The sequence below is a fragment of the Nelumbo lutea genome, chromosome 7, assembly GCF_056320005.1.
Source record: "Nelumbo lutea isolate HS-2025 chromosome 7, American lotus-T2T, whole genome shotgun sequence".
Taxonomy (NCBI): Eukaryota; Viridiplantae; Streptophyta; class Magnoliopsida; order Proteales; family Nelumbonaceae; genus Nelumbo; species Nelumbo lutea.
In genome coordinates this window covers 31,763,438-31,785,461 of record NC_142690.1, presented here as the reverse complement: position 1 = coordinate 31,785,461, position 22,024 = coordinate 31,763,438, and the positions used below count along the sequence as shown (strand labels likewise).

The window sequence follows — 22,024 nt, the reverse complement described above, 5'->3', positions numbered from 1 at the left end:
TAAATCCTTGGGGTGAGAAAAGCGATGAACCTTTAACTTCAATTTCTTAAAATTATGAAAACCTTATTATGATTTTTTCTACTATTGTGACTATTAGATACATTAAATGCATATGACATCCCTTCAAGGCTGCAACTGTAAACTTTGCAATGATAAAACTTAATATTGCCTCTTCAGATACTTTGCTAGACCACACTGGATGAGGAACTGGGAGAAACATGATTTGTTTCCATGATTCCTTTCCCTTGTTCCAGGTCTGCATCATATTCCCCCTAAATAGTGTAACTACAATTGCTTGTCTGTTGGGAAACAATATTTCTTTTTTCTTTTACTTGTTTTGGGTCTATTGTTTAGCATGCATTCATCACATGTAATTTAATTCTTATGTTTGGATGTCTACCGAACTGGAAAGCATCATGTGTTTCTACTGTATAATTATCATTATCCTAGTTGTCTCTTTTTCCATGTTCATCTCCATGAGTTTTTCAGAACCTGAGCTTTATGTAGTGCTTTTGTTTATCACTGCAAGATAATAAATGCAGATAGAAACATGCTGAGCAGAAACTTAAATTTATTTGGGTTTCTTTGGCTTGGATTCTGTGGTTTCTAAATGAAATGAGTAAATGCCAGATCTTCAGTGGGTTTGGTGATAGATGGTGTAAATGGATATGGGGCTGTTTGAGGTCTTGCCACTACTCGGTGTTGGTAAATGGTAAAGTGGTGGATTTCTTCCCTGCTAGGTGTGAGATTAGGCAAGGAGACCCCCTTTCTCCCCTTTTGTTCACTCTTATTGCAGATGTTTTGAGTAGGATCATTTCAAGGGCAGATTCAAGGTGTTTAGCGTGAGGGTGGATAGTGGGAAAAGAGAATGTGCCTATCACCCACTTAGAGTTTGTAGATGATACAATTTTGTTTTGTGAGGGAGGTGAAATGGAATGAATACAAAACTTGAAATTGTCAGTACAACTATTTGCTAGAATGTCAAATCTGAAAATAAACTTTGAAAAGAGTTGTATAGCTGGGATCAACATGACAGAAGAGAAGATGGCTGAATGTGCAAATATCTTGGGGTTTGGCATGGCTCAATGGCCTCTGACCTACCTAGGCCTACCTCTTGGTGCTAATCCTAAAGATGTAAGCTTTTGGAACCCAGTGATAGAAAGAGTTACCAAAAGGCTTGCGCCTTTGAAGAAAGGGTACTTATCCTTGGGGGGAAGGATTACTCTGATTAGGTCAACCCTTTCTAACTTATCGGTCTATTACTTGTCAGTTTTCAGGATTCCAGTAGGTGCATGCATGGAGAAGAAGTTAGAGAAGATAGTGAGGGACTTCTTATGGGAACCAGGGAAAAGTAAGAGGGATCCTAGGGTAAGGTGGGAAGTGGCATGTAGGGATAAAAAACAAAGGGAGGTTGGGGATAGGGAACATACAAAGGAGGAATACTGCATTACTAGGAAAATGGTTGTGGAGAATGCCATTGGAGAAAGAGAAATTATGGGCTAAGGTCATAGCAAGCATTCATTTGGTCTTGGATAATGGATGGGATGCTGGAGCATTCACAAGGGCAAGTCGTGCATCTCCTTGGAAGGCTATCAAGAAAATCCTACCTTCTTTCACTCCCTTTATCAGGTATGATCTTTGTAGTGATAATGGAGTTATTTTTTGGGTACACACTTGGTTGGTCTCCTCCCCTTTGAAAGAACAATTCCCCTCTCTTGTTTGAAAAATGAGCCTATTTCCAAGTTCCTTGTTCCCTTGAACTCTACCAATGGAGTAAGTTGGGATTTAGGGTTTAGGAGGGGTATTAGGGATTTTGAGCTTCAAAATGTGACGAACTTACTCCAATTACTAGAGGAAGTCTTTTTTGAACCTTCTAAACCGGATAGCCGAATTTGGACTTGCACTCCTTCAGGTTTCTTCTCTTGTGCTTCCTTCTATAGAGCTCTATCCCACCCTTCCACAAGTTCTTTGCCTTCGTTTCCAGCTAAAGAGCTTTGGTGAAAGCCAATTCCCCCTAGGATTGGAACTTTCTGTTGGGAGGCTGTCCATGGAAAGATTAACACTTGTGGTTTGCTTCAAAGATAGCACAAAAGATGGAGCTTATCCCCTCATTGGTGTGTCTTATGCAAAGCTAATGGTGAGAACTGCTACCATCTACTTATTTTTTGTTCCTTTACTGCCTATATTTGGGAATGGTTTTATCCTCCAGTTGATGTGCAACGATTGTTTGACCCTTCATTCTTTCCATGGCCATACAAGAGGGAAAGATTGATGTGGATATGTACTAGAGTGGCAATAGTATGGACAGTTTGGGAAGAAGGAATTCAATATTATTTCTGGACAAGGAAAGGAACAAGGAAGACCTAATTGAAACAATAATGGTCAGGGTGGCTCATTGGCTCAGATCTCTTGAGTCCTTTTCTAGTGTAGCTACGGATGGTGTTCTGAGAAATTGGAAGGAAGTAGCAAAATCTGCTCCTTGTACACCTGCCACTGTACACTTTTGGTTTCCACCAGAAACAGGTCCATCAAACTTAACTTTGAATGTAGTAGCATGGGAAACCCAGGACCATCAGGAATTGGAGGTGCATTTAGGGATGCTAAGGGGAGAATAATAGCTCTATTTTCAAGCTCGGTAGGAGAGGGAGATTCTCTCAGAGCAGAGGTATTGGCAATGATGGAAGGAGTTCAAAGGGCAAGATCCTTGAATATTAGGAAATTAGTAGTGGAAGGGGATCCCAACTGGTTGCAAATTGGCTGCACAGTGCTAAGATGAAGATGTGGGTTTACAATAATGAAAAGAAAAAATTCAGATGGCTAACAAGGGATATGGAAGTTTCTGTCAACTGGTTCAAGTGTAGTGCCAACTCCTTTGCTGATTCTCTAGCAAAACAAGGGGTGGGACGACAAGTTCTGTTCTGGGCACAATTGTAAGGGAAGGGTGTATCTAAGGGGAGAGAGAAGTTATTTTATCTTTCACTATCTTCTCTTTGGTTTTACTCACTGTACTATATTATTTTTCAAATCTAATGAAATTTCACAGTTATTGATAAAAAAAAGTTCTAAAAAAGTTGACAGCCATAAACATTGCATGATTCAAAACCGAACTAGTTCTTCCAAAGAAAAAAATTCTACTTCTAATGGACTATTTGTTGATCTAGTCGAATCAAGTTTGGAAATATATCTAGTTATCAATTAAGTGCTTTACCCTTTCCATGTTTCTTTTCTTGTGAAAATTTAAAAGGTTCACTTTATCAGGGTTGATAATTGTGAATACTTTTTACTCTGTTCTTGTGGTTGATTTTTTCTTTCAACTTAACCAGGTGACTTAGTATTATTCTTTCTTTCTGTTATTGTACATGAATGTATTTAAGCAATTTACTAACACTTTTGTCTTCCCCCCACAAAAAAGATTCCGGAACTGGATTTTGAGATTCCTCCAGAAGCTCAACGTGGCACACTATCTACGGTATTCCCCTTTCATCCTGGTTTTTATTCCAATAGAGTCTAATTATTCAATAACATTCTTTAGCTGTCTTTGGTTCATATCATTTTGCATCTCGTGTGTTTGCTTCATATGTTACAAATACTGCCCGCTTTTATTTCTATAGAAATATTTACTTGTTGAAGAAAATTTTGAACTTCGAATTAACACCCTTTGCTTAAAAAGTGTTGATATATTCCATTGCTAACAAAGATTATCGTGAAGTGCCATTTCCTTTTTTTGATCATTAACGAGAAACTATATAGCGTATACGTTAGGATATGTAAAGCCCCAAGAATAGAAGAATAAGCACCTGGGGCAGCCTGAGCATATATATAAGGGACACTGGGACAGTGCCACAAAATTTATAAGGTACAGGAAGGATGCACTATGTTTCAGCATAAGGTAGGTGAAGAATAAGGGATCTAAGGATATGAATTATGAGAGGAAGTGATTCAGAATTTCAGATAACAAAATAGAGATAAGAAGAAAGAAAGGAGTGTATAGTTGGGCTCATGGAAAGGATAGAGGAAAAGCACATATAACCAAAGGTAACTATGATGAAGTCAACACTTTCTATTCAATTCATTCAGTCTATGTATAAAAGGGCCTCACATGTCTTAGAGCCAGGATTTGCCATCCCTCTTAAGACTCCAATTTAGAAAATATCATGAAATATCATGTTTATGATAAGCGGAAATCCAGGGTATGATTGACATGTTTACTCTATCTTGAGGGAGAACGCTAGGATATATGGAAAGAAAAAAGGGAAACGAAGAAAGGGGCAGAGAAGGGGAAATCTCTCAGGAAGGAAAATTGAAGAAAGTCTTTCAGGTGGAACTTGGAAATGATATACTTCTTCATGGAAGAAGTATCTGGTCTGGATGGCTGTATCCTCAAAATCAGGGAAAGAGGAAGAGAAATGATCTTCCTTGTGGAGGAAGCAGTAATATGGCTTAAGGGCTTTGTAGGTGAAGCAACACTCACAAATCAATACTCACAATGGTAAAATTCTTTGAAAGGGAATGGAACACACTATATGAAAAGAAACAAGAATGAAAGGGGAGATTCATATCTTTGATGGTGTTTGTGAGAAATAGGAAACAAAATATTTGCATGCCAAAAGGATGGAAGTCATCTCATTGGGAGAGCATGTCAAGTCCGCAAGACTTAATTATAGAAGGAATTTGGTAACCACAAGGATGAGGAATATGGAGAGCACAATGAAGAAACAAGTACCTGAAACAGGGATAGATAGCAAGTGTCTCTATGTTTCTTGGTCTTCTGTTGTACCAGTCCTCTGCCTCTTCCATTTGTCTGTTTACTGGCCATATATTTACTAAAAATATATGATGCTTAAACATTCTGCCATGCCATTACTATAAAGTACATAAAGATTATTTAGCATATGCCATTTTTCTTTGCATTGCACCTGAGACCTTACTTCCTGATTTAATTTTTTGTTCACTAATGACAATCCAGATACATTAAACTGTAAACAGCAATATTCGATACTTAAGGAGATATGTTCCATCAATAGCCCATAGAATCTATTATGTTATGGTGAAACTGCATTAATGTTCGTAGATGAAATTGTATCATCTTCGCTTCTTATCTGGTAATGCATTTTTTAGAAACACAATTTCATAAGCCATCTTTTTATACTAACCGTTTATACCATTTCACTTGGTGTATGATTATGCCACATCATTCTGGTTCAATAGATTCTCCCTTTCTAGTGGTCTGTTAAAGATTTTTCCCTCAGGCACTGTCTTACCTGCCTAGAATATTTTTAGGTGGAAGGGATATTATTGCGAGCTATAGATGAATTGCAGGCACTTCAAGAAGAACGCAAGGTGCTGAAATTTCAAGTACTCTCTTAGGAGTTGTATTTTTTTTTTAATTCTCAGTTTATTTACACCATTGTTCTGGGTTTTTTCAGAAAGTGGATCCTGGGACAGCTGAAGCTTTAGACCAGTTCTTGACAAAATTGAAATCATGTGCAATTGGGGATGCATCATTCACCTTCATTCTGGATGATCCATCTGGCAACAGTTTCATTGAGAATCCGTAAGATCTGTTTTATTGGTTTAATGTGAATTTTACATATTTTCATTATAATTTTAGTGAATTTTGGTTAGTTAAATGGTTAACGTTGAGTATTATTATGATTGTCTATGTTAGATAGATTAGGGGATTATTATGTTTGTCTAAATTACCTTTTTCCCTCTCTTTTCCACTTAGATATTTGAAATGGTTTCTTGATGGGGTTTCTCCAAAATGACGATACCAATTTGCCCTGTTCTAGGCCATGTGTTTATTTGTTTGTTGCATTTGTATGTTTTTATAGGCAATGTAACTTTTCTAATAATTAAAAGAGAATAAATCATGTACAGGGCTTAGAATTCCAAAATAGGCCAGACTAGCCAGCTATTCCATTGCTATAGTAGTAGCGTTACAGCTGTGTCCAAATCATTTGTTCCACATATTCCCCTTGTTTAGTGAAAGCATCAGCCATTGAAATAGCTGGTTTGTGCACCCATTGAAAGGTTATAAGTACTTCCCTGGCCAGCCAAAATTTCTCCTTGATTACTTGTCTATGCTGCCACATTGCCTTTCTGTTGTTCCTAAGCCAATTGATCACAAATTTAGTCTCCTTCCACAGTTTTTTTTTGATAAATAGTCTCCTTCCACAGTTCCACTACAATATCTTTCAGATTCAGTTGCCTTGTTGTCCTCTGTCCTTGCACTACAGCTAATACTTCAGCTCTTATTCAGTTCCCACACCCAATATGTCTTGAAAACAGTGCTATCGCAGTGCTATTTGCATCTCTAAAGACCCCTCTCACCCTTGATGGCCTGTATTGCCAATGCTGCATCCATCAAAGTTCTGTTTTACAAGTTCCCCTTTGGGTGATGAATTGGCTACTACTCTGCAGCCTTTAGGGATATTATTCATAGAGAACAGGCCAAAGATATCCAAAATTTTCATCCAGTGCACCACTTTAATTTTGATGCAATCAAATAAACCTTCCTTACGATTCCCCATTAAAGATCTTTGCATTCTGCTCCTCCCAACTTGTCCAAATAACAGTTGCTCTTGTGCCTCTCCATCAGTTGGGAAATGTCAATGGACTAAACTACTCTACTACATCAGTTGGGGGGTCCACTTGCATAAAAAGGTGACAAAAACACTCACAAATACAAGAAACAAATGAACAGGAGGTTATTAGATGGAAATAAGACTCTCGACTAACCAAAACAAAATGCAAACATTTTGAAAAAGACACCAACCAGGTCTCTTCTTTTGAAGTTTATTGCTTGTGTTGATTTTCTCTTGATACACATTCTAACAGAAAGCCCTTAAGAGGCACGGGATTACTCCATATCTCTTTAGATGGAAATGAAGGCACCAAGGAGTTGGATATGGACAGGCCTTGTAAGGACCCAGGAAAAGGTTCCACAAATGTGGGCAGACCAAAGGTTCCATTCCAATATTGCAGGGGTAGTGTTTTGTAAGCTTCCATTATATAGCAGCCTCTTGTTGTACAGGGATTTGTTTTTGAGAATTAATAAAATTTCTATACCTTTTATCAAAAAAAGGTGGGTAGACCAAATTATTATATGTTTTCACTCGTAATGTTTGCGCCATTTAACTTCTTTTATTATGATGTTGTTGACATGCACTGGCTGGATTCCTTTTTGTCTGATTTTGAATATATTCCATTACAGGCTTGCGCCAGCTACAGATCCATCACTAACAATTAAGTTTTATGAGCGGACTCCTGAGCAACAGGCATCTCTAGGATTCCTTGTGGATTCATCACCTTCAGGTGAACTTGGACCTCAGCGTGAAAGTGAAGTATTGGAAGGCAGGATATGTGCTTCCAATGTAAAGAGAGAGCCGCATGGGTCAATTGGAGATCTTGGTGGTCATAGAGCTATTGCTCAGGGCAATAGTGAGGAAGTTGCTGCAGCCTTGTTTAGGTATTCTGCACCAGAAGAGGTACACCTAATAGAAGGATATTAAATGCTACTTGTATTTTCTCACATACCCTATGCTCTAGCTCTATTGATCATCTCTTTACCTTCCTGGTCAGGTGATGACTTTCCCATCAACTTGTGGAGCTTGTGGCACCAGATGTGAAACTCGGATGTTTGTAACCCGTATCCTTAAATTCTTCCAACCTTCCTTTCTCTTTCTTTTAATTTCTTTTTTCCAGTCACTTGACATGGTTTATCTCCATTTTTCTCAGTTTTAGAAGATAGACATCTTGATTGATATTTGATTTTTTTTTGAGAAAAAAGTAAGGTAATTCTTTATAACTCTACCATAGGCATTTATACATGTAAGCCTTGTACTATAAGAAACCTTACATGTATAGACTAGGATGTACACTAGTCGTGTACAGATTGAAATTTAAAGTTATCCATGGGGAGTGGTTTTTTAGTGAAATTAGTTTCTTTATCCAATGGTTAATAAAATTAATAAATAAATAAATGGAGAAAAGGAGATCCCGTCCTGTTTAGTAAGACAAGAAACACAAATACAGAACCGGGCCTTTGCAAGAGGATGCAGGATCAGGTGAAGAGGATGGAGCAGCAGGTACAGAGGAGGAAGAAGTAGCCATAGATGAGACTCACGAAGTTGAGAAATCTGCGGATATGGAAAGGGTGCTGAACACGGGTGAGGGTCAGTAAATTGTTGGGTTTATTCTTCTTGGGGGGAGAGGATTTTGCAAAGGAAGCTTTTAGGGAGGTGGAAAATACTAGAGTCCAGATGAAAGAGAAGATTAAGGGGGCGGCTGATTCTGGTTCAGGGACAACTAAGGTGTTTGGAAGTTTAAAGATAGATGGAGATGTAGAGGAGGGGAAGGGTAGAGAAGACCTGAGTGCTGATCGATTGTTAGAGAAGAGTGCCATATTTGAGTTAGAAAGAATTAATGCTCAGAGGGAGGGATCTACTAGGGGGGAGAAATGCCCTAATGCAGTAAGAAGATTTAGAAGACAGAAAACCAATCAAAATAGACAAGTTTCATATGTTTTTACCAGACTGAAGCTGGGAATATATGGAGCGGGATTAAAAAATAAAGGGAGAAAGATAAAGAAAGTTACCCCGATGAGACGAGATTTCTATATTAGACAGTGGACATAATGAGGAAATGAATAAAGTTTAACTTGAGCATTTCATCAGTTGGATTGTTTTGGTTTCAGGATGACTTTTTCATGTGTTTTCTGGCAGGTTTTGGAGGTTCTGGGTTTCAGTCTCTTGTTTGTTTTTGGGGTTGGTGGTAGGGACCTCCATTATTTTGTTGTGATATTTGTAATTGGATATGGGTTTGTTTCTTAAGGTGCTTTGGTATGTCTGCAGGGTTAATTCTCTGTTTTAGGGGCTTTTGTTAGGGTGGGTCTGTCATATTTTGGGTCTGTTCTTGCTGGGTGATTCCTTATCACCCTGCTGTAATCTCCTTTTCGTTTTCTCTAATAAAGTTTATTTTTTATTTATCTTAAAAAAAAGATAATGATTACAAAGAAAGAGAAAAAGCAAAGGAGCATAGCCCCCTGATTCTGTGGACTTAGACAGATAAGCTTAGATCAAGTACAAAGAAGAAAAAAAAAACCAAGACATTGTATTTACAAAAATGATTTCTTACACTTACTAGGACTGGAATAAATCATTATCATAATCTCAATATGGTACATATTTGCATTGCAGAACAAGTATAGCCCTATTTGGGACTCCTCTTACTCTCTCTCTCTCTCTCTCTTGCTCATATACTTATGAAATCAGAAAGTTAAACCATTGTTTTCAACCCGTTGTTGACCCGGTCAGTTGAACCGTTCGAACCATCACCCGACCAAGATTGTGGGTCCGTTTCAGTCAAGACCTGTCAGATGGTAAAAAACTGTTGATTTGGTCAAGAACCGTTTGACCTAGCTGGTTCAACTGTTGACCCGTTCGACCTGGTCACCGGGTCGCGGGTTGCACACTCAATGTATGCAAACTTTTGGAGGCCATAACATTGCACTCTGATGTCCAATTGGGGTGCTTTTTTTTATTTTGGGTAACTTTTCGAGATCTATGTGCTCCAAGGCGCCTTGCCCCACTATTTTCGCAAAAAGCCCCCTTTTTGGCCTCAAATTGCAATTTTTAATATTTTTATATATAAAAAATTAAAACAATGTGTTAAAAATTATAAATTAAATATAAAAATACATCTAACATATTTATACATTATTTATTGATAAAAATATATTTATACATGTATATACATGTATAACATATACATATGTATATATATAAATATATATACTTAATACATATATACATATATATGATGTGGACCGGTCTAAACCATTCGACCCGACCGGTGACTTGCGACTCGGAGGCAAAAAAATGGTTTGTCCTCTGAGTCGGTTTTTAAAACATTGAGTTAAACTAAGCAATTGACTTGCTCCAACCTTGCAAATCATTTCTAGTTAAATTGAAGTTGTGAAAAACAACTAGATTCAATTGGCACCCTATTAAAACTCCTGATGAAAGTAAAAGAAAAAACCGTCAATCACCCAAAACGCTTCTCTTGAAGGCAGCCTATTTTTTGGTCAAGGCCAGCTGATGCATTATAAAAGTAGAATAGCTGTTGCAATGATGAAAGGGCAGAAGCTCGTGAATCTCAAGAAGTATGAGATCTTTGAATCATTGGATCAATGATTGCTCCCTTGAAGATTTATCTCTTGGTAATGCAAGGTTTACATGGTCCAAGATGCAGGGCCGTTCTTTGTATACAAATTGGACAGGTTTCTCATGTTGGTTGATTCTGATTGAATACTATTGCTTCGTATGTACTGCATTGCATGGAGGTCTTTCCACACAAGAGTTGGACACCACCTTTAACCAAAATGCTTAAGCTATTAGGTTGTGGGCCAATCCTTATGTATAAGTCCTTTGCTTCTCTTATTTCTATCCAAGGACTTGTACACTCACAGGTGCATCCCAACACTTACTAAGTTTGAAAATATGTGGATCACTAACTGACCTGTTTTTTTTTTCTTTGATAAGTAGGATCACTAGCCAGTCTTTTTTTTTTTTTGATAATAAAAGAGAATTTATTACAGAAGAAAAGCAAAAAAGCATACATGGGAGAGGTGACCAGTGGTAACCAACTAGATAAAGGAGACCATCCTAACAATAAAATCTCAAGACACAAACCTAAAAAATGACTTCCCTTGAATCTAACACCCAACACCCCTACAACCTTGATCCTACAACATAAGGCACACCAAAACCAATATAAGGGCAAACCCTAGCCTCCACTAATCCTCCTCCTCGAGCATATCAACCCTCCCACCGTCTGCTTCATTCCAAGCCTCTCCTCCTTCCCCCACAGTGTCAATCTTCAAACTATCCTCTCTTCTTCTCTTGAAATCTTCACAGGCTTTCCTTAACAAAAGCCTCACCTCCTAAGGAGAAAAGACCAAGTTTTTTTTTTTCCAATTTAACATTCCTCTCAATAATTTTTCTCAACATCTAAACCACCTTTCTTTTCCAATTTTTCTTCTGTGGGTGTACCAACTGTCCTCAAATCCACTTCTTTCCTTTCTTCATGATTCATAAGTTCTTGTTGAGCAATAACCAGATACGTATTCGAATTCGAAAGACGAGATTGTTCTCTCCCACCAGGACCAACTACCTTCGACAACTTCAACTTTACACTCTTTCTCTTGTAAACCTTTTTGAAATTTTTTGTGGGACCAGCTCCAACCCAACCAAGCTTCAGACTCAAGAAAACTTTAGTTGCATGGACAATATGCATCTTGCTAGAAGCTTGAAACTTCCTCAGACCCAAAGTCCCCTGATTCTTCCTCCTATTACCCAAGTTGACACCCAGCTTAACAACTACCACCATCTTAAAACTAACAGGAAGATTGGATGAAGGCACATCTATAAGGGTAAACCTGTTAGCAATGCCTCCGACCAAGTCACCCTCTTCGGCTTTAACAAAACCTTTGGTCATCAGAATGTTGTTTCGATGCTTCTCGCTGTCCCCCAAATCTCCCCTCACCCACAATTCCATCCCTTCTACACCCTCTTTTGAAGCTCTCACACCCGACTCTACCAACGAAATGTTGAATTCTTGAAATGGGCTGAGGACGTTGTCCTGAGTGACAAAATCGTTGCTCCGCACATGAGATCCACTACAGAAAAGATCCTGAAACCATACCAACCTCATAATTAAGATGATTATTGCTAGAACCGACGAGCTTCTTCCCATTGTCTTCAGAAAGCTTCTTTCTTGCTCTCTTTGCTGGATTTTGTACTCTTCTTGGTCCAACTCTGCTTCGTTCGTTTATTTATCAAAGTTCCCTTTTAAAACTAAATCTTATTTAATCTATCGGTAACTTGTACAACTGGTTCCAGTCTCCCTTCCTAATACAACGAGACCTCAATTGTCTAAATCTACTCAAACCATTATCCACCTTTGACCAAAATGGCTTTTCTTCTTCCTTGTTCCACCTCTTCTCTAAACCTCCTCTGGTCCCACCTCTTTAAACTTCTGACCCTTCACAAGCCCCACCCGACCCAATTGCACACCAACCCCAATGCTTTCCACTATGGTTACCAGAGGAAAGAACCGAAGCATCACTTTGATGGCTCCCTTTTTCCTTCGTATCCCAACTGCCACCACACTTATCGAGACCCCGATCACCGTCCTCCTTATGGGAAACATTTCCCAAATCCCTAAACTGCTTTTGTCTTCAACCTTTGTACCCTCAGAAATAAGCCGACTGTTGGACTTTTAGACTGCAACACTAAGAGACCATGGGTCTTCACCACTTAATCTCCCTCACAAACCCAGATTTTCCACCCATCTCATTGGTATGATCCTTCAATCACAACCCTCGAATAAAAAATGTTTCCTACAAGTCACAGGGATAAAGAGTAATCATCATATATGGTCAAAACTTCTAAGAAGAACATAAAATACATTGTAGCCGTACAAGTATGGATTCCAAGTTGTATAATCTAAGAATGATGCATATTATTATGCAGATCTGCATGGATCACCTCATAGCTTATAAAATTAGTTTTCACTTGAACCAATGTCTGGCAATTTTTCTTTAGTTATTGTTTCACATGGAATGCTGAGCTTTAACCACATACAGATATTCCATACTTCCAAGAAGTAATTGTCATGGCATCATCTTGTGATGCTTGTGGTTACCGCAATTCTGAGGTTTGTGGTTGTTATATTCTTAGAGTTTTGCTTCTTTTCTTTGTTCCTTTTTATTTTCTTGTCTCTCATTATTATGATCATTATGTACTGGACAGTTAAAACCTGGTGGTCAAATTTCTGAAAAAGGAAAAAGAATAACAGTCCATGTGGAGAAAACATGTGATCTAAGTCGGGATGTTATAAAGGTTTGTATATGCTGATTTCCTCAGTTTTCTCTAGACATTTCTTTTTTGCTTTAGAAAGGAACAGTCAATTTCTTTCTCACAGGTAAACCAAGGAACCCATAGATTGAAGGGTGGACAGAAATTTGAGGATCCTAGTTTTTCTCTTTTCCGGTGGGTGCAGAGATAATTCCAATTATGTGTTGATTTCATCTCCCCACCACCAACCACAAAACAAAATCAAATAAAAACCCAGCAGAAAAGAACCTTATTTAGTAGGATCTTCTAGCTTTCTCCCTCTTGTTCAATCTAATTCTAAATTATTTGTAGTGTTTTCTTCTCCAATCCAAGTTCTATTATATAAGATTACGGTTATTTATTTTATTCTTTTTTATTGTTTAGTAGATTTTAGTCTATGTTCTATTCCCTTATAGTTAAACTTTTCTTATTTTTAATTATAACTAATTACTATTGTTATCTAGGGGTGCAAATGGATCAGATCATGATCCGATCTGAATCCAACCTTATTTTTGTTGATTTTGGATTGAATCGGATTGGATAATGGGATCTGATTGAAAATTGAATCGAATTATGTACATATTAATATATATTGAAAATAGTTAAAAAAATACTTATGTTTTTTGTTTTTCTTTATATAAATTGTTATGTTTATTTTATTTTAATAATTTATTAAAATTTTCAGAATTTGAATCAGATCAGATCAGATTCGGATATTCAACATCCTTAGGGGATTCGAATTTGAATCGCCATATATGAAATCCAATCAGATCTAGGATATGTGCTATCAGATTGGAATCAGATATACCCTGATTCAAATCCGATCCATTTGAATCCCTATTGCTATCTGCTAAGGTGCTGTTCAGTTGTACTGACATATGACATTTGAAAAGCAAAACACTTCTGACAAAAGCACTATGAAATTGTGATTTTCTGCTTTTTCTGACTACTGAATGTTAGTGAATGTTGTTTTTGAAATCTGAACACTGGTGTTTGTGAAATGACAACTTGCAATTTTACCCCTGGGGGAGAATATTTGGTGATTATTGATTAAAATATAATAATGTAATTGGTTTATATTGAGAACAGAAACACAATTGCAGCCAGCTTATTGCGATATACTTCCTATTCTTGACTTTTTTTTTTTTTTTTTTTTGCATTTACCAGTCTGATTCTGCATGTGTGAAAGTCCCAGAGCTTGAGTTGGAGCTTGCTAGTGGCACACTAGGAGGAGTTGTTACAACAGTAGAAGGTTTGATTACTAAAATTAGTGAAAGTAAGTCCTCTGTTCATATATTCTTTGTTTCCTGAACAAAGCACTTTGTTATCGTTTGACCAATTTCTATCTCTTGTATTATGTGTATCTTTATGCAGATTGAATGATTTTCTTGAAGAGACTTGCATCTAAGTTGTTCTATTTCTGAATATCTGTGGGTTTCACTTGTACAAAAAAAAAAAAGAAAAACTTGTGGATTTTGTACTTTAGTTATTAGCTTTTTTGGTGGTATTAATGACAAATTGATCCTTTTCAATTTAACTCTACCAAGGGTTGCATACTCAGTGAGAGGTTATGGCATGTTTTGTACCTGATGCACTGGAGTACAATTTGTGAGAATTGCATAAGGGAAGAAAAGTGGAACATGCTTTATTATGTAGATGAAAAAAGGCAGCTAGATGGTTTTATTGAGCAAGGAAAGAATTAAAATTTGCCCCATCAGTGAAAAATAGATTTATTTATTTTTTAATCAATAAAGACTTGCAATGGATTGTAAACATATATTTTTTATTTTAATCAGTAAACAATTTATAGATTAGGGTGGAACATATGACCAGGGAGGGTTGTTACATATCTTCCACTTGTCTGCATTGCTTGTTGTATATGTGATTCTGAACGTTCTAGGAATAAAGTGCAGAAATATTTCCTTGGGGTGTTCTTTTCTGATGAATTCAGCAATTGGCACTATTAGTTGATATTATGAAAAGTGCAATTGATTTTTTTTTTTTTTTGAAGCTATCCAAAAACCATTGCTGCAATTGAAGCTGTGTTCTCATTATTTACATACAGCAAACCATGGAAGCGTTGTGTTGTTTTCTTCTAGTTACATAATTTCTTTGATTTTCTTGTAACTAAATCGATGAAATATTAATTTATTTCCTTTCTAAGACCTAGTTAGTCAGCAACATGTTAATTCATAATCTATGAAACAAATGCAATGAGGTTTTTTTGACCTATATATATTTCACACATAACATATTACAAATTCATGTAGTAGCCCTGATAGATTGCTCCTCACTTTGTTTTCGTACCTCTACTCTAAGTTTGAATTTCTTTAGCCTCCAAATGGCACTTTCCCCCCTTATATTAGAAAACTAACATATACTTATGGAGGCTGAAACTTTGATTCTAGTCCTTACAATGGTAAAACGTTTGCCATCTGAGACGATGTACCAATTTGTACATTATCTTGTTGGCCATTTATTTATCATTTAAATTAAAAGATAACTTGTGTTTTTCAAATCAAAACTTAGTTGTCACTACGGTCTCCACTACAATGTTAATGAGCCGAATTCAGCATGAGGTATATTATCAGTAAAACAAAGTCTAAAGGATATATAGTATATAATAGAATGCATTAACACATATTTGTAAAACCTAGGTGCACACCTAGTTGCCTAGATGGGTGCCTTATTGGTACAAGTCAAGGTGTTTAGGTGAGGTACCCAGCCAGGGATTCCTAGTCACCTAGGTGTTGCCTTGACAACTATGCTATTTTCACAGTTGAGTCATAAATTGCTTTGGTTTGCTGTAATTCATGTGAGATCCTAAATAAGTACTATCTGTTTTTTCAACACAGCGGGGGGGTTTGATTGTCATTTTAATCTATAGGCATTGTATTTAGTGCAATTACTTGTTCTTTTCTTTTGTTTCTTCTTTGTTTTGTGTTGATTTTAGGCATTTCTCTTGGGGAGTAGGTGGAAGTATTTGGATATGGCTAACAAATATACAACACTTGAGATATTTTTGTGGAGATTAATGCATGATCTTATATACTTCCTTGCAGATCTTGAGAGAGTACATGGGTTCACATTTGGAGATAGTCTTGATGATTGTAGAAAAACCAAATGGCTAGATTTCAGGGATAGACTAAGCAAGGTAATGTATAAGATGTACTTTGGTTTAGCTGTATATGAAAATTATGTCATTGGCAGTGGTTTAGCTGCTACTTGCTTGTTCACAAAGTTCAAAAATGTGGTAGTCAACTTCGAACTTCTGACTGTAAGCTATTAACAGATATGCCAATGTATTAAAAGTCATATAATGCTTTGGAGTAGATGACTGGACATTATGAAAACAACTCTATGTTATAAAATAAATTACTAATTACATGTGAACCGTGAGTAATGTAGAGATCACATGGTCCTTGCTATTTGTGGACATGAGGGTATTTCTGTAAGGTTTATTTATCTGTGGAGTATTGTGTAATTATTAAGTGTAAGTGGCTTATCTATAATTCTGAATAGTTGTTCTTATGTAATTATGGTTTTGAGAGTCTATACAGGGGTACATTATTGTCTTTTTGTTTCTTTGAATAGTAGACTCAATTCTCCCATGGATATAGAACTCCTAGCTAAACCACATAAATCTGCTTGCTTTTGTTTATCCACACTTTCTCCTATTTTTCTGGTTTTTGCTTTTTCTCTGCTGTAAGTTAATATTATCAGTCATTAAACTGTAAGGCTTAGGTGTGTTGAATATCAATGCAACACATATTTGTGGTTTTTTGATATTTTGTTGAAGTCTGTCAACATTTTAGGTTATTTTTTATTGGTGTTTTGAACTTGAGATGGGACCACTTTGATTGGTTGATTAGGACCTGGTAAGATTCTTGTATTCAGTGTGAAACAATGCAAATAGTGTTTAGGAAAATAATGGGTGTTTTTTGGGTGCCATGGGTATCTATTTGTTGGGATGTATGTGTGAGTGTATGAATTCCACATTGAAAAGAGATAATGGGTGTTTGTTGGGTGCCATGGGTATCTATTTGTTGGGATGCATGTGTGAATGTATGAATGCCACATTGAAAAGAGATAAGACATGCAAAGGACTTATGGACAAGGATTGACCTATAACTTGAGCCTTTGGGTTAAAAGTGGTGTCTAACTCTTGTATGTAAGCTTTACATGTGCATACAAGCTCTCTAGTGTTTGTGACTCTCCCTGGTCCCTAACAAGTGGTATTAGAGTTGAAGGTTTGGTTGGGCACATGTTTTGATGGATGCACACAGTGGCTCCAATGGCTTTGCTGGTTTCCCATGGTTTGAGTGGTTGGCAAGAGAGGTTTGTCGCCCATGCATGGCTCCATCCATGGTCAGGATACTTCCATTGTTGAACAGTGCAGTTGAACAAGGGCTTTTATTGTCGTGAGCAAAGGTCTCTTGGTTGGTGTGTGTCAAACTTGGTGATATGATGATGAATCCTTTTGAGGGGGAGTGCTTGATGTGGATGGAAAGAGACTCGCTCATGAGGGGGAGATAGTTGGGATGCATGTACGAGTGTATGAGCATACATTGGAAAGAGATAAGAGATGCAAAAGACTAATGGCTTAAGATTTTGGGTTAAAGGTGGTGTCCAACTCTTGTGTGTAAGTCTTCCATGTGCATGTGAGCTCCCTGTTATTTGTTCAGATTAATTTAGATAATTGATCTCTTTGGTTAGTATATTTTTTATCAATTCTAGAGATTTTGGGTCACCCAAATTTAGATCTCTCTCTCTCTCTCACTCGCTCATTTGGTGGGTTTTTCTTTTTTGAGACCATTCAGAGCATCTGGTTGGTGTTCCTCTTAGTTGTTTTGTATAGTTTAGCTTTCTGTTGGTCAACCTTGGCTGGCGATTCCCTAGTTTACTTTCGTTCTTGACGTGGTTTTATTATCTACTTTGGTGTATACAGTATACACTGGCTTTCTGTTGGCTTATTCTGATTTCATGGCCTCTTCCATTTTTTTACTCCAACATGCTGATTTTGTGTTATACTTCAGCATTGAGAACATTGCAAACTCAAGTGGGTTTCCTCATCTGGATTTTCTTTCAAAGCGGGTGTTGCAGGGCCATAAGGGTATTTCTGTAAGCTTGTTGGGCCTGGGGACTATTGCATAATTATGATAGTATAAAGGACTTGTATATAACTTTGGGGTGTGTTTTAGGTGTATTCAATCCAGTGGTTATGGGATAATTTAAGAACAACTGCAATTTTCTGAATGCTGGATTCAAGCTCCTCTCCCTTGGATGTAGCCCTTAAAGCCAATCCATATAAATATTCTCTGTTATTCTCTCTATTTTTTGTACAGTTTCCTTACAAAACTCTACGTTCTTTTTTATTTTTTTTTATTTTTTGTTCTTTCCATTAACCATTTTTTCCACTAATGCAAGTTATTTATGTTACACAGCTTTTAAATTTGGAGCAACCTTGGATTTTAATTATTGATGATGCATTAGCAAATTCTTTTGTTGCACCTATCACAGATGCCATTGAAGATGACCATCAGCTTAGCTGTGAGTTTCGAGCCATCAGTCTTTAGATATCTTTGTGGTTCTTGGAATAACTTACAATTATATTGCCATCTGCTAGTCTGTTAATTAACAATCCACTAAATGTTTTCTTACTGTGGTTGGATATCATGTCCAGTTGAAGAATATGAGAGATCCTGGGAGCAAAATGAGGAGCTAGGCCTAAATGACATGGACACTTCATCTGCTGATATTGCTTACAATTCAACCACGGCAACATGAAGTTATTAATTCATGTTTCGCCCTTAATTTTTTGCTAACTTGGTATAACTTCCTTAAATTTATCTGGTACAAGTAAGAACAGTGAGTGATAACAAAAAAAAAAAAAAAAAGAACAGTGATTCCTATAAAAGCTCTGCAAACTTGTCATCATGCTTTTAGGAACTTAATTATAGCTGTATTATTGATGTATCATTAACCTAATTGTGCTAAAATGAAAACGGTAGAGGAAAGAGTCATCTTTGCCTGCATAATCGTAAATTCGTAATGGTTAAATGGTGTGCTTATTTTTCTCTTAATTTCCGGATTTAGACTCCTGCAAATTTCTTTAATAGATTCAGTGTATTCCACTCAGTCACAATACTACGGACTGAAATAGAACGTCTGTTTTTCTCTTCTATATTGGCAAATTTGGGAAGCATATTGTAGAGAATGGGAAATACCATAGTTGTTTTTAGTAGCTCTGGCAGATGTGTAAAGTGGGCTGGGCCGGCATGGCATGGCCCGTGGGCAGCCCGTGCAAAAGGCGGGCCATGCCGTTCTGGCCCATGGGCCGTCACGGGCTGTGCTGCCCTCCCTGGTGGAAATTTTGGGGGTTGGCCCGACATGGCCCACGGCCCAGGCCCATGCCATGCTGTGCTGTGCTGCGGGCCTGGGTCGTGTTAGGCTGCAGGCCTTGTCGGGCTAGGCCACAGGGTGGGCTTGGGCTTGGGATAAAACATGCTACACTTTTTTTTACTTTTTTGTTTTTTTGTTTTTTGAAAATTTTGATTTCTTTTCTAAGTAAAATTATAAAACTAAAATATTTAATTTTCCTTTGAACTTTGGGAATTGGGAACTATTTAAAAAATTAAGAAAGGAGAAATCTAAGTTATGTAACACATAAATGAAAAAAAAATGCTTAACCAAATTGAAATAAAAAATTAAGAATGATGGAACATGGAATAAGAAATTGGAAGAAAAATAGGAATTTTCTTTGATTTAAATTTGAATGGTACAAATTACAAATACAATGATTGGATCATTGGATGCTTGGATGAATGAAATATGAAAATGGAATAAATTAATAAAATATAAAAAATACAATATAGTTATAAATTGAAAATACAAAATTACATTGTTAAAAATTTTAAAAAAATCAAATTTAAATTAAATAAAATTAGAAAGTTTACAATAATTTGAAAAAATAAAGAATTCTATACATGTCAAATTCATGACTTTCATCATCTGTTTCGGATGAAATATTCGATGTAGTATCATGCTTTCTTTTATCTTGTAATTTATCTTCTTCATCTAGCCAATCCTTGAAACAGATGCACATCTCTATGCTTTCATCGTTCATACAACTTTTGTCATCCAGCACTCTGGTGCTTACACTAAAACAAGACTCCGATGGAATTATAAGCACTTGAGTGGTTAGTAGATCATGTGCCATGGCAGCGAGAACTGCATAATTTTTTGAATATTCACTTCAATTTAAAATATCAAAATTATTTGATCCTTTACCTAAATTATAAAAAATTTGCTTATAAGTAAAAATTAAGTTTAGTAAATGAATTTGTTGTAGAAGTAGTAGATTTTTGCCTTTTATTTATTAAATAAAAAAAAATTCTCTTCTACTATTGGGCTTAAGGTCAAAAGTAGAAGATGTTGTACAAGTTTTCAAATTCATACAAACTGTTTATTTCAAAAAATAAATTATTAATTTCTTCTTTTTTATTTCCTATATCAATATTCATATTTTCACAATATGATTCAAGTAAAATATCTAAACCATCTTTCCTAATCTTAGGGTTTAATATTGTACCTAAACAATAAAGGGGAGAAATGTTCTTCCAATATTTTTTAAATTTATTTTCCATTATCTCAACAATACATTGAAATTGTGGATTGTTTCTATATTTTGCAAAACAATCATTAGTTACAATTAATTGATATGGTAAATTACAACTAGTTGAATAATAAATTCCTGATAATTCATTAGTTGCATCATAAAAATATTTTAAAAAATCTCGTATACAGACTGTCATTTATCAATAAGAATTTGTTTATGAGAAATACAACTTTCTAACATAGCATAATAGAATTCCACCTATGCTTTATATCTAATATAAAATGTTTATATTTTAAACCATAGTTTTGACATAAATATTTAATATATATATAATACAATTTTTAATTTTAAAAATATGAGTAGAAATAATATTCAAGGCATCTTGATTACATAAATTTAAGATGCGACGCGCACATCTAATATGAAATAATTTACCATATTAATTAAGATTTTTAAATATTTATTACAGAATCATTATTGTTGGCATTATCAAAATTAATTTACCATTTAAGCATGATCTTATTTTCTATTCCATAAGCATGCAAAGTATTTAAAATACTTGCAACAATAGCTAGGCCAGTGTGTGGCCATTCAAGCATAATAAAACTTAAAATTCTTTTATTCAAATGCCAATTTTCATCAATGAAATGACCGGTAACACAAATATAACTTATATTAAATTTGGATGTCCAAACATCCGAAGTAATTGCAACTTTGGATCTTCAGCTAATATAAATGGTTGTTTTACATGTACAATATACTTAGCTAATTCTTGTCTCATTTTTTCTTGTTAATATTTAAAAGTACCAAAACTACTCCCCCTCCCAATTTGTATTTGAGTTGTTTCTCTTCCTTCATCTTCTTCCTTCTTATGTGTGATAAGATGTCTCATCAAATGACCCGTACCACTCTTGCTATAATAAATAAAGTCCTTCCTACAATTTTAGCAAACTGCTCTTTTCCCCTTCTCAATATCATCTACTTTGAAAATTTTGCAATTAGGGCTACTCAACTTAGAGGCCCTCCTTTTTCCCCTAGTACCTGTTCCAAGGGTGAAAGTTCCACTTCCATCGACATCAATTGCATCAGTGCTAACACTATCATGATGCAATTGAATATCATCAATCGCATAAGTACTATTGGGGAATCGGTTTTTAGAAGAGAAGGCAATTTTTTTAATTCTAAAAAGATAAAAATAATCTAATTTGACTTGCCTGAATTGCCGATTCAAAATCCCAACTTGATTCCAACAGTTGAAGCCTTTCAGCGTCCAAGCCTCCCAAATTGAGATACTTGAGCTGGTTAAGCAAGCCTTCTTGTTGAAAGTCGAAACTTTGATAAAATTGAGACTTGAGAATTGGAGAATGCAAAATCAGACAATTAACTAATCATAATTGCTCAGATTGTAGAGAATTGTGAATGTATGAGTATGAGAGAGAGAGAGAGAGAGAGAGAGAGAGAGAGAGAGAGAGATTATTGAATTGGTGTGATGAGAATGGTGGATGAT

The 22,024-nt window shown here is 36.1% G+C and overlaps 1 protein-coding gene across 3 annotated transcripts in view; it reads left to right on the top strand.

Annotated features, from left to right (window-relative positions):
- The window catches only part of LOC148845987 (uncharacterized), a 39,474-nt gene extending 20,537 nt beyond the window's left edge, over positions 1-18,937 (top strand). For 2 of the 3 annotated variants that reach the window (XM_088953434.1, XM_088953435.1), the window contains 12 exons: positions 178-254; positions 3,413-3,469; positions 5,281-5,340; positions 5,427-5,554; positions 7,217-7,490; positions 7,585-7,651; positions 12,650-12,720; positions 12,816-12,905; positions 14,067-14,175; positions 15,962-16,053; positions 18,344-18,449; positions 18,583-18,937. In XM_088953434.1, coding sequence (XP_088809560.1) covers positions 219-254; positions 3,413-3,469; positions 5,281-5,340; positions 5,427-5,554; positions 7,217-7,490; positions 7,585-7,651; positions 12,650-12,720; positions 12,816-12,905; positions 14,067-14,175; positions 15,962-16,053; positions 18,344-18,449; positions 18,583-18,686 — 1,194 coding nt within the window. In that variant the 5' untranslated portion in view covers positions 178-218 and the 3' untranslated portion in view covers positions 18,687-18,937. The remainder of the gene's footprint in view (positions 1-177; positions 255-3,412; positions 3,470-5,280; positions 5,341-5,426; positions 5,555-7,216; positions 7,491-7,584; positions 7,652-12,649; positions 12,721-12,815; positions 12,906-14,066; positions 14,176-15,961; positions 16,054-18,343; positions 18,450-18,582) is intronic. The other variant, XM_088953433.1, reaches the window with a different exon arrangement.
- The last annotated feature ends 3,087 nt before the right edge of the window (positions 18,938-22,024 follow it).